This window comes from Balaenoptera acutorostrata, chromosome 3 (assembly GCF_949987535.1).
Source record: "Balaenoptera acutorostrata chromosome 3, mBalAcu1.1, whole genome shotgun sequence".
Classification (NCBI taxonomy): Eukaryota; Metazoa; Chordata; class Mammalia; order Artiodactyla; family Balaenopteridae; genus Balaenoptera; species Balaenoptera acutorostrata.
Genome location: NC_080066.1, coordinates 36,543,266 through 36,555,302, shown reverse-complemented (window position 1 = coordinate 36,555,302; position 12,037 = coordinate 36,543,266). Strand labels below are relative to the sequence as shown.

General features: G+C 53.7%; 1 protein-coding gene across 9 annotated transcripts in view; it reads left to right on the top strand.

Annotated features, from left to right (window-relative positions):
- The first annotated feature begins 440 nt into the window (after positions 1 to 440).
- TM6SF1 (transmembrane 6 superfamily member 1) overlaps positions 441 to 12,037 on the top strand; it is a 53,387-nt gene continuing 41,790 nt past the window's right edge. For 2 of the 9 annotated variants that reach the window (XM_057544668.1, XM_057544670.1), the window contains exons 1-5: positions 441 to 646; positions 5,608 to 5,711; positions 7,876 to 7,973; positions 9,295 to 9,480; positions 11,511 to 11,614. In XM_057544668.1, coding sequence (XP_057400651.1) covers positions 555 to 646; positions 5,608 to 5,711; positions 7,876 to 7,973; positions 9,295 to 9,480; positions 11,511 to 11,614 — 584 coding nt within the window. In that variant the 5' untranslated portion in view covers positions 441 to 554. Of the gene's footprint in view, positions 647 to 5,607; positions 5,712 to 7,875; positions 7,974 to 9,294; positions 9,481 to 9,828; positions 10,716 to 11,510; positions 11,632 to 12,037 lie in introns of those variants that run through there. The other 7 variants (XM_057544671.1, XM_057544667.1, XM_007194260.2 and 4 more) reach the window with 7 other exon arrangements.

Genomic DNA, 12,037 nt, shown 5'->3' with positions numbered 1-12,037 from the left:
GGAGAGGTTCCAAGGTTTCGGGATCATTTATCCCTTCCTATCCCCGGCCCGAGGGTTCCCCACGTGGATGATCTCGCGGGCTCTTCCCGCTCTGACACCCCCGGGGTCTGGCTCCACCCTCTGCCTGCCCGCAGTTCGGCCCAGACACTCTCCAGAGCCTCTCTCGTCGATGACAAGCTCCCGGCTGCGCCCAGGGCCGGGGCCCCGCGCCCACCTCCCGGTCCGCCGCCTTCCCGCAGAGCGCGCGCCTCTGCGGACACCTGTCCCCGGGCAGGGGGCTGTTGCCGCTCCTCGGCGCCGCCCGGCGCTCGCGGTGGAGTCCCAGCAGCCCTGGGCGGGAGGACGGCAGGGGGCCTCTAGGGCCTGTGCAGCGGCCCTGCTTACCAGGTGGCTGCGGGCGGGCGCGCCGAGGGGGCGCTGCTGAGGGCGCAGCGCGGTGGGCGCGCTGGGCGGGGCGCCTTGAAGGGCGCGGCCGAGGGGCGCGGGCGCAGCCGGAAGCTGGGGCGGGGCGCCCGCGCGGGATGCGGTGAAGGGCAAGCGGCGCGGCGGCGGCGATGAGTGCCTCGGCGGCCACAGGGGTCTTCGTGCTGTCCCTCTCGGCCATCCCGGTCACCTACGTCTTCAACCACCTGGCGGCCCAGTACGAGTGAGTGGGTGCGCGCGGCGGGGGTCGGCGCGTCAGGAGCCCCAGCAACTTTTCAGAGGGGGCCGAGCCGCAAACTGCAGGGCAGAGGTTCGCCGGCCTCCAGGGCTCCCCGCGGGCGGCCGGAGGAGGGGAGGCGCCCGGAGTCGTGCGGGCCGGGGTCCTCGCTTAGGCTGGCATCCCTGACATTCGGCGCAATTCTGGGGGCAAGTGCTGGGCGTCCGCTCTGTGCCCGCCCCGTGCCAGGTATCCGGGGTTACAGAGGTCAATAAGGCAATGCCCCTGCCCTTGAAGTGCCCAGGGGCAGGGGTGGGGCGGTACACACACCGACAGCTTGGAGCTTGGTCTTATCTCGGGCTGTGCCTTGTTCGTTTCGCATTTCTCAGGAACGTTTCCATGTATGGACACACGCATACTTGTCATTTCGTATTAATTTTAGAAACTGTTGTGAATGACTAGCAGAAATAGCCCAGAACGAACAGGTAAAGACCTGGGTTCTAGGCCTGGCTTTGGCACTAACCGTGTGGCCCGGCCTCAGTTCTCCTGTCTGTCAAATGGCCTATATTTGCATCCTATTGTCGGGATCCAAAAAGCCGTAAGGGCGCAGTGTTGTGTAGGATGGGCGGCGAGGCAGAGGCAGGGCAGTTCCATGCTAAGGAAATGGGTGGGGCTGAAGGAGGCCGCACATGGATTTTGATCAAAGCCCTGCCTCTCCTCTGTGAGGGACCCCTGGCCAAGCAACGGGCACCAGGCAGCAGCCGGCCTGCTCCAGCAGTGGGAAAGGTGCCAGACCTCCGGGCCTGCTGATGTTTCTTGCTGTCTGCGGGGAAGAGGAAGTAAACCTGTTATGTTTCCCACAGCAGTTGGTGCTAAGGGAATTGCATCAGTCTGTACGCTGCAAACCCCCTCCAGACCTTCAGGCTGTAGAGAAGTGTCTGCCCACAGGGCAGTGACTTGCTCCTCTCTCGTTCCTGGGGTCACCACTTGCTGACAGCCTTATCCAGGTGGCACCCATCCATACTGAGTGCTCCCTAGGCATGGGCGGTGACAGCCCTTGGTCTGGCCCAGTCTTGGGGCACAAATCCTGGAAGAAGCATCTCTGGGCAGTGAATGTCACATGTCTGTGAATATAGTGCATGGAGGACCCTGCCCTCCTAAAATGGCATTATGGGCAGTTCAGCAAATATTTATTGAGCACATATTGTATGCTTGGCACTGTTCCAGGTGCTGGGGAAATAGCTATGAACAAACCACAAGAGATTGGGGAGGCATGTGTTGAGATAGACATCAGCACAGAAAATGGGGCGACATGAGTGATAGGGGGACTGGTGGTCAGGGAAGGCTTCTTGGAGGAGGTGACTTGAGCTGCAGGAGGTGGCCACAGGAAGATCTGGGGACAGAGCTTTCCAGGCAGGGGAACAGGGAGCAGTGCAGGGAGAGGGATGTGGCTGGGTGTGAGGATATTTGGGAGGGAGGGCAGCACAGCTTGTTGAAGGATCACATGGCATGGAGAGGATCTGAGGATGACTGAGATTTTGGCCTCAGCCACTGGGAGGATGGTGATGGCATTTACTGAACACATGGTGAATTATGTATTGCTGTGTATTGTTGAGCACATTGCTAAGCCCTGCAGAGTTTGGAATAATTGGTTCCAACCATTCTTCCTGTCCTCCTGCAGGTTAAAATCCCAGTAGCCTTTGCTTCCTCCCTCTTCTTTCTCCACTCCTTCCCTCCAGCCCTCCCACTGTCTCCTTCCCCCTAATTCCCCGGGCTGGGCTAGCATCTGTTTCTTCCTTCCTGTTCCCCTGGCACTGGCCCTCTCTAGCCCAGCCCATGGCAAAGCCTCCCACGGGAGGTCCCCTTCCCGCCCCAGTGCCCTGTGCATTTCTGCCTCAGCCCACCAGCCCAGCCCACTGTGCTGGTGCTTCAGCCACACTGGACTGTTCTGTGCCCCTAGGACACTCCTTAACTTTCCCGCCTCCTTGCCGTTGCTCACACTGTTCCCTCTGATGGGGATGCCTTCCTCCCTGTAGGTGACTGTTGAAGCCACACCTGGACTTTATGGCCCAGAGGAAAATGCCACCTCTGCCTCTTCCAGGTCCCTCCAAGCAGATGTGATCTCTCCCTCCTCTGAGCCCCGCTGGGTTATGCTCTTCCCACAGGAGTTACTTTCCTGTGGTCAGAACTTACCTTCTCAGGCCATAGCTCCCCTTAGTATTGTCCTGCCCAGCACAGGGCCTCGTGCCTAGTGGGCATCCCGTTAAGTTTGCATTAGTTGACTTAGTTGAAGCTTCCTTCCCACCAGACCTTTTACGAAAGCCTGAAAAACAGAAAAATCAAATTAAGTCGAGGAGTCAGAAAAGGGTGGGATCTCTCTCTTTGTCACATACACACACACACACGCACACAGACACACAAATACACACACACACACACAAATACACACACACACGCACACACAAACACTCTGCTCATACTCACCCATACATGACCCCTCTCAGTAGCTGTCTGTTCATGGAAGGGCATCAGTAACTCCCCGCCCCCCATCCCAAAACGCACACACATTCCAAGACTAACAACATTTCCACCCTTGGGTTAGTGGCAGCCCTTACCCCTCCCCCCACACCCCGAGTCCCTGCTGGATCCATGTCTCCCTGTTCTGAGCAGGTCCTGCACTTGGCTGTCACCGGGAGACACAGGTGATCTGTTGCCCCAGTTTCTCTTCATTTTTTGCTCCTCCCCCAGAGATGGAGAGTGTGAGAGGACACCGTGAACCAGTTCACACTGCTCTCTCATAGTCCAGAAGAGCACCAGCTGTGTGACGGTGCTGGCTGCGAGCCTAGGTCCTTGGTAGGAGCAGGGATGGGAGTTGTCTCCTGGCCACTACCTGTCTCAGGCTGTGATTAAAATATCTGTCAGCTTACATCGCACACCTATCCTCTTCCCTCTTCACCGGATGCTTCAGCCCAGCATCATGTTCCTGACCCACATTAGCTTCCTCTTGCATCCTCTCCTCCTTTGTCTCATCCCTACAGGAGGAGCCTGGAGCATCCACTGATGTGCACTGCTAGAAACCTCCTATTTCAGTCTCTTACCTGGTCACTGACATGGTCATCCTCATTCTTATCATAGAACTATGTCATCCATTCACCATCCGTCCATCCACCCATCCATCCACCATCCATTGTCCATCCATCCATCCATCCATTCATCCGTTCACCATCCATCATCCATCCCTCCACCCACCATCCATCATCTGTCATCCATCCAACTATCCATCCATCTACCATCCATCTGTCCATCCATCTACCATCCATCTGTCCATCTACCATCCATCCACCCATCCATCCATCCATTTCTCCTTCTTTTCTTCCTCTCCCTTTCCTTCCCTCCCTCATTCATCCATCAATTCCTGAACACCTTAAAAGAGGTCCCGAGGCAGACTTTCTGTGCATACTCATCCAGGTTTCTTGAAAAAGGTTGCACGTTCCCATACCCCACCCCTGAAATATTCTGATTCTGTAGGTCTAGGGTGGCATTTGGAAATCTGGGCGCTGCTGATGCTCAGAGCCCACTCCTTTACTCTTAAGTGGGTCCTGGGGCCAGGTGCTGGGGATACAGCTTTCCTGGACCTGGGGCCAGTCTCCTTGGGGTCCATCTACCTGCAAGTAGTTGGATCACTTCCTGACTGACCTCTCTGACATTAGGGGCAGATTTCTGACTGGTGCCTAGCACCCATTCCAGCTGTAGCTGTGTGTGGAGTGAACTTCAGCATAAGTTCGTCCCTCAGATATTAGTAGGTATTGGTGGGCTGTGAAGGATACTTTCCAGAAGTCCCGGGGCATGTGGCAAAGGTTTTCCAAAAGTCCTCTGTGATGGTGTGGAGGGCTCTTGGCTAAGGAGTGGTGCTTGCAGCAGCTCTCAAGGGCTACTGAGGAGTGTAGCAGGCCATGGGAGTGGGCCAGGTGGTGCTTTGTCTAGAACTGGATGCCTTGTTGGTGTGGAGGAGTGAGAGAGAGAACATCTCTTAGGACTGGAGGTAGCCTTCTGGGTGAGAGAGCTCAGAGCCTATTGAGATAGGTTCCCCGCATGTAGAGAGGGATCTCTTTTTCATCCGCAGTGCCTGGCACATAGGGGTGTACAATGCATTTTTCCTCAATATGTTTTTTAATGAACTAAAAAACAGATGATGAAATGACATGATGTTCCTAAGGTCACACAGGGAGTGGCAGAGTAGGTACTAGACTCCTGGTCCCTTGACTGCTAACTCCACCAAGCCTCGTGCCCTAGTGCTGTCCTGCTGAGGAGGGGCTTTGGTCCCCAGTCTCCTTGGTGCCATGCCCTTTCCCAGGAGAAAGACCAGGGGCTGTGCCCAACCTAGCCTCACCCTGGCTTCCTGGGTGTGGGGTTGGATGTTGGCTTGGCTTCCTGGGTGTTGGGGGGCTGGCATCATTCTGGCCTTAGGCCCGGCCTAGGCTCTTCCCTCCTTGGATTGGCCTCGTCCTCTGGCCCCTTTGATTATACACACAGCCTGTGGGCTTGTCCACCGAGAAGGCGTATGTAGTTGTGACTCCTGTGTGTTCCCTGGAGCTCAGTCTGAGGGTTTCCAGCTGGCCCTGAGAGAGGAGGCAGATTCAGTGGTTAGACCTGTCAGACACTGGGAACAGGGCTTGGAGGAGCAGGTGGACAGAGGCAGCGGGACAGCAGCAGAGGGCGCTCGGACACATGGTTCACCCAGGTGGGCAGGATGACAGGAGAGTGAGGACCTAGTACCTCTGGCCCCTGAAAGTCACAGGGGCAGCCCAGAGGGGCCCAAGTGCTGCGGATAAACTTCACGAACTCCACAGTGCTTGAGGGACAGGCAGAGGCAGAGCTGCGAGAGAACGCATTCAATAGCCAGGAAATTCCATGCGCCAGTGTGTTTATTTTGATAAGTGACCACCTCCCTGTTCTGGTTGTTGCAGTTCCTGGACAATTGTAGGGGTGGCTGCCCTCATCCTGTTCCTGGTAGCCCTGTTGGCTCGTGTCCTGGTCAAAAGGAAACCACCCCGGGACCCACTGTTCTATGGTACGTCTCCATGGGCGGGAAGCCCTTTGTGTCCACCTAAGAGCACAACACTCGGGCCTCAGTCTCTTTCCCTCTGTGGTTGTGAATACTCTGAGCCCACTGGTAAAGCGGCGGGAAGGGTGGGAGTATTTTTGTTCTCCTGTAAGCTAAAGTCTCTCCCAGGCTGTGGACCCCACCCTGTGGCAGCTGGGATCCTGGTGGAGGGAAGGTCGCTGCCAGGGCCAGGCAGGACACCCCTCCGTTCCTCTCCCCTGTCCCCAGCCATGCTCTGACCTCTGACCTCGGCTCTTTTACCAGCTCCTTCCTGGCTTCCCGCCTTCAGCCTGCTGTTTGCAGTGCCCTCCACCTGGCACGGAACGTAGCCGAATGGAGCCTCAGTTTGCACATTTGTGGAATGAGGAAAATAATAGTATCGATACTTACCGTGGAGGGTTGGTACAAACATTAAATAAGACACTAGTTGTAAAGTACTCAGACCATCGCCTGGCAAGTACACTTGTATGTTAAAGGAATAAAAAACACCACTGATTGAGCACCTGTGGTGTGCCTGGTGTGACTCTGAGCGCATTAGCAGTATCATTTTATTTAATCCTCACAACAAATGTCCTCCCTGCACAGATGAAGACTCTGGCTCAGAGGTGCTAAGAAACGTTGGTCAAGGTCACAGTTAGTGAGACAGCACTGAGCCGCACAATTTCTCCCAACTTGCATGTAAAAAATGCTGAAGCTTAGAGAAATGATGTAACTTACCTAAGACCTGACAGCCAGTCAGGAGATGAGCTGGGCCTGTCTGAGTTCAAAACCCCACTCCACCTGCCTTTGATCTGGCCTCTGCCCGCCTCTGCAGACTGGTCTCCTGCTGCCGTCTTCCCCCCACTCCCTCCATACTCCGTGGAGCCCACGCTTAGCTGCGCTCATGTCTCTCCCAACTCCTCAGGGTGGAGGACCCTTGCTCCTACGCCCTCAGCCCTCTGTCCTCATGTCTGTCACTGCAGCCACAGGGCCAGACTGGAGGGCAGAGAATGTCCTTGTCATCTCTGACCCAGCGTCTGATGCTCCTGTTGGCACCGGCGATTGTTGGTAGAATAGTCGAATGAGCATGTGCTGAAGGCTTCCTCTCCCGGGGGACACGCAGTGGCCGATCACCTGATGGCTCATCGCTGTCAGCGGGATCTGGACCAGAGGCCTGCACAGAGGCCCGGGGAGGCAGGGTCTACAGGGCCGGGCACGCGTGGGCCTTCTGCTCCTTCTGGGGAAGATGTAAACGCAGACTCAGGGCAAGGCCAGCTTCCCTTCTCTGTGAGTTAACCTTCCCCGCTCTCCTCTCCATTTCTTTTTTCACAGCTGTTTTGATATTCACCATCAGATTTTTCTACCATCCATGCCCATCACATAGTTTGACACCGATTTGTTACAACTTGAACGTGCAGCTTTACTGACAAACTGCCACACACTAAATTTGATCACTCACTGTTTAAAAAGTATTATTCCTAAGCTGTTTGTTGCTGGTAGTTTTCAGCCCGTTGAGGAGATTCTCACAACCTTAGTGAGATTCTCTAAGATGCTACGGCTTTCCTTCTTTAACATTCAACGGTTCCATCTCGTATCCATTTTTTAAAAAAATCACTGGCCTTTCTTCTTAAAGCCACTGTCACTTGCACGTCAGCCGCTGTCTGTCTTTCGGATCTCCAGTGTGGGATAAAGCAAGTGCGTTGGACACACCGTGAGGCGGACTGCTTGGTAACCACTGAGATGAATGATCTCTTTTGAGTCCATGTTTTAAACCTGGGGGTCACCTCTGTGCTTCCTTGGCCACTGGTTAATGGTTTTGTTCCCGCTACCCAGGTGGGTTGCAGATGTGGCCCTGGCAGCCACGTGTAGGAACTGGAGGATGGGTGGGGCAGGCTGGTAGAATCCTCTGGGACAGTCAGTGGGTGACTTTGTCACTCGCTACTCCCTGGGGAGGGGGGTGTCCTCTCCCAGCTCCACAACACGGGCAGAGATCCAGCTGCGTGCACAGGAGGTACGTTCTTTTAGTCCGTATTGACAACGTCCGCAGTATCTTCTGGAAAACATGAAAAGAAATCATTACTGGCGAATGCCAGGCTCTTAGGCAACGTCCCCTGAGCTACGGCTTTTTGAACTCCTGCTTTCTTTGCTCTAGTGTACGCGGTTTTTGGATTTACCAGCGTGGTGAACCTCATCATAGGACTGGAACAGGACGGGATCATTGATGGCTTCATGACATACTACTTGAGAGAGGTACGGGGTCGGTAGCGAGTACAAGCCTTGAACTAAAGGGTCTGCGACCCCAACAGCATTGCTCGAGATGGAAATCCTTTCGTTTAGTGTAAGCAGGGATGACACACAGTATTTCATTTGCTGCCATAGACACAGGACACTTAGTCACGTGGAAGGTGAAGCAGAAAGTTAGGATTGGATCATGGGAGGCAGTTCTCCTCAGCGTTCGGTCTTACAGCTCCTTCCTCACACCCAACCCACCACCTTTCCCCTTTACTTGTATTTAATATAAATGAGGTTACTTTAAATGAATCCAGTATCTGTGTATCTACTGTTATTAATACACTACTCTCTAAGAAAGCCCAGGTCAGTCTTAAATGTATAAAGCCCCAAACACTGAGGCAGTTAATAAAGCCATTTGATTGTGAGGATGAACACGCACTTCTCCCCCCATCACAGCATGACAGACCTACCTGGCACCTGACAGAGCTAGTCCTTTTTCCTCATTTTATGGTGTGATGAATCCAGCCCCAGAGAGGTTAAGTAACGTACTTAAGGTCACACAGGAAATAAGGAGCAGAGCTGGAAGTGTAGTCTTCATCTGTGTTTCAAATAATGGGGAGCTTTGTGTGCAAGCTAAGGGAGTTTGGATTTTGTCCCGCATGTGAGGGAAGATTTTAAGTCAGCGAACAGTGCAGTCAGCTCTGAGAAGGATGGGCTTGACGGGAAGGGTCGATGTCATGAGCTGGGACTCCCGTCAGGAGGCTTTTGCAGGGCCAGCAAGGGCATGAAGATGGCCCAGACGGAGGCCAAGCATGGACAGCAGAGAAGAAGGACGGACTTCAGAGAACTTGGGCGGCTGGAATGAGTAGGTCTCGGGGATGAGTTTGGGGCAATGGGGAGAGTAAGGGCTGAGGTGCCACCCTGATTCCTGCTTTTGGAAGAACGCTGGTGTTATTCAACCGGAGAAGGACAAAAGGGGAAATGCAGTTCCACGGATGTTCGGTGAGCAGACTGGGGGGGTCACAAGACCTGCTTTCTCCCTCCAGGAGCTAATGTGGCAGTGAGATGGCATGGTCCTAGGCGCAGAGATGGAGGCTCATGCCGGGCGCAGCGTGCGCTGAGGAAGAACTGACTCTGGGAGCACTCGGGGGAGCCTCAGCGAGTTGGTGCTGCTGCCCTCGGCTTCTTTAAAAATGGCAGTGGCAGTGGATGATAAACGTTTTCCAGACAGACTAGGGGGTGGAGGGCATGCCAAGGAGAAGAGACAGTGTGGGCAAAGGCTTAAGAGAAGGGACTTCCCTGGCGGTCCAGTGGTTAGGACTCTGTGCTTCCACTGCAGGGGGCGCAGGTTCCAGCCCTGGTTGGGGAGCTAAGATCCCACAAGCTGCACAGCGTGGCCAAAAAAGAAAAAGAAAAAAAAATGAGGCTTAGAGAGGAGAAACAGCATATGTCTCCCCACTGCCGGCCTGGGGCGCACGTGTGCAGGGATGATGCTGAGTTCATCTGGGGACGTGTGGAGTCTCAGGTGGGTAAGGAACATCCTGGCAGGTGTCCCAGCTGGCAGGGCTTCGCAGCTGTTGAGCTCGGGGAAGAGATACAAGGACCATCAGGGTATAGTTGGTACCTGAAGGTCTGAGAGGAAAGGAGAGGGTAGAGAGGAGAGGGCCGAGGGTGGAACTTGGGAGACCGTGGCCAGAAGATCAGGAGCCTCCAAAGTGGACTGTGAGGGGACAGGCGAAGAGGCAGAAGGAAAGCCTGGAGAGCACAGGGCCAGAGTCCAGAGCGGGGAGGTTTCAGGAAGGAGGCGGCTGCCAAGAGGGCCTGGAGGTTGAGCTGGTGAGGGTGGTAAGACAGGGTATGAGATGAGGGGTTGGGGTGTAACTGTGGGAGGGTCTGCAGGGCCAGGCTCAGGGACCCGGCTGCCAGATAAGAGGAGGTGGGGCTTGGTCTTACAGCCACCAGCAGCTTTGGCAGGTTTTTGAGCAGAAGAGTGACATGTCAAGAGCCAGGGCAGCAGTGTGGTGAATTGGAAGGAGAGGAGAGAGGTAGGAAGACCACGTGGGAAAGGTCCAGTGAGGGGCACTGAGGGCTTGAACTAGGCCATGACGAGAGGGAGGGTTGCCTGGGGTGACATTATAGAGGTAAAATTGATAGGACTTGCCAACAGACTGCATAAGAGAACAAGGAATGAACAATGACCCTGTGGTTTTGACCTGGGTAAGTTGAATGGTGTCGCCCTGAAAATAGAGAGGCCAGGTGGGGCTTGGTTGAAGGGGGAAGCCAATGAGTTAAAGGAGGTAAGGTGAGTTTGAAGGGCCCACAGACCAGACAGTTGAAGATGCCCATCAAGCCACCAGGAGAGGTCAGCACTGGCCCCGAGAGCCAGGTGTGTAGGCATCAATGATTAAAACCATGAACTTAGATAGTATTATCCAATCAAAGCATGTCAGAGAGAAAAGATGTGGGCCAGGCACGGGTACTGAAGTATGACTCACGTTGTTTCCTCCACCTCTGTGATTTTCACTTGATTTGATTTTTGAGGCAAGATGACAGAGAGCAGTCTTTGCCCCAGGGGAGTGCAAAGCTTCAGAGAATCCCCTGCTTGGTTGGTTGACTGATGGGCTGGTTGATCTGCACTGTTCCTTGTTGTAGAAAGGACTTAAGGCATCTTAGGAAAACATCTGAAACAAGGCAGGAGAGCACAAATGGAGAAAGAAGAAAGGAAAGTGAGGTGGAGCCAGAATGACACTAAAAACCCAGGCAAGTTTGACAGTGACTTTACAGTAGCCACCCGGAAACATAAGCACCTGGGAAAGGGAAATGTCGTTCATCATATAATCTGTGCTTATAAAATTAAAAATTTCTCAGAAGTGTAGGTCTTCTTGGTAGTATAGTTTCTGCTAGGAATTAGCTGTGTGACCTTAGGCAGGTCAAGTAACCTCTTCGAACCTCTGTTTCCTCATCTGTAAAATGGAGTCAATCGTGTCTATCCCATAGTGGTGTTGGGAAGGTTGAACGAGGGGTTGGGTGTGAAGCTCTGAGTGTAGTGCCTGCCGGTCTGTGCCTGCATGGGGACAGAGGCGGGGGAAAGGCGTACCTTCCTCACACTCATCCTACCAAGCCTCTGGGTCAGTATGAATTTTGAAGGTCAGCCAGTGGCTCTGGTCAGCAGGGTCTTCCCTGGCCACCCCCTCTGCCCAGAGCCAAACACCTTTAGTCACAGATTAGACTTGGCCTCAGTGAGTTCGTCATGTGGCCGGGACTGCCTGTAACGCCATCAGTTTTGCATCACTGTGCACACCTGTGTTGACCTAGCATAGGCCAGGCATTCTCTAATTCCACCCTCTGTGGCAGACCCTAGTTCTGGCGGCTCCAGGGTAAATGTCTATTTTCATGTTTCTACCAGTTGTGTAATTGTATGGGATTAAGAATAGTTTCATTTTAGCAGACGAAGATGTTCTGCTGCTTTATTTTACTTTCAGTACAGGTCTGGTGTTCTGTGTTGAAGTGTCTGAGTCATATTTAAAGTGGACTTCTGTTTAATGCTTTCCTTAGGGTGAACCGTATCTGAACACGGCCTATGGGCACATGATCTGCTACTGGGATGGCTCTGCTCATTATCTGATGTATCTGGTGATGGTGGCAGCCATAGCCTGGGAGTAAGTCAGTTCACCTGGTGGGTGTGCCTTTGTTACCTTAGCAATTGATAGGCGGGTAGGTAAGGAAAATGGATGTATAGAGGCACATACACAGGCAGGTACACATGGACACGAATCTAGGGTCTATGGAGACAAGTTAGACATGGCTTTATTTTTCCTTGTGTCACTGCCTTTCGAACATATGCCTTTGGATTTCTCCTCTGCCATGATGGACAGCTCGGGCAGACCCCTTAACTTTCTGATTATGTTCTTTTGTAAGAGTAGTCTCATTTTCAGAAATTAAAGCCCAGCACATACTAATTCAAAACTTCAAACAACTCCTTTCAGTTCAGAGCTCTCTTTCCCTCCAGTTCAGGCTTACCCCTGAAGCTTAGCAGCCTGCTTTGAGGCTGGGGTGCGTGGTCTGTCCCTTTATTCCTTCTC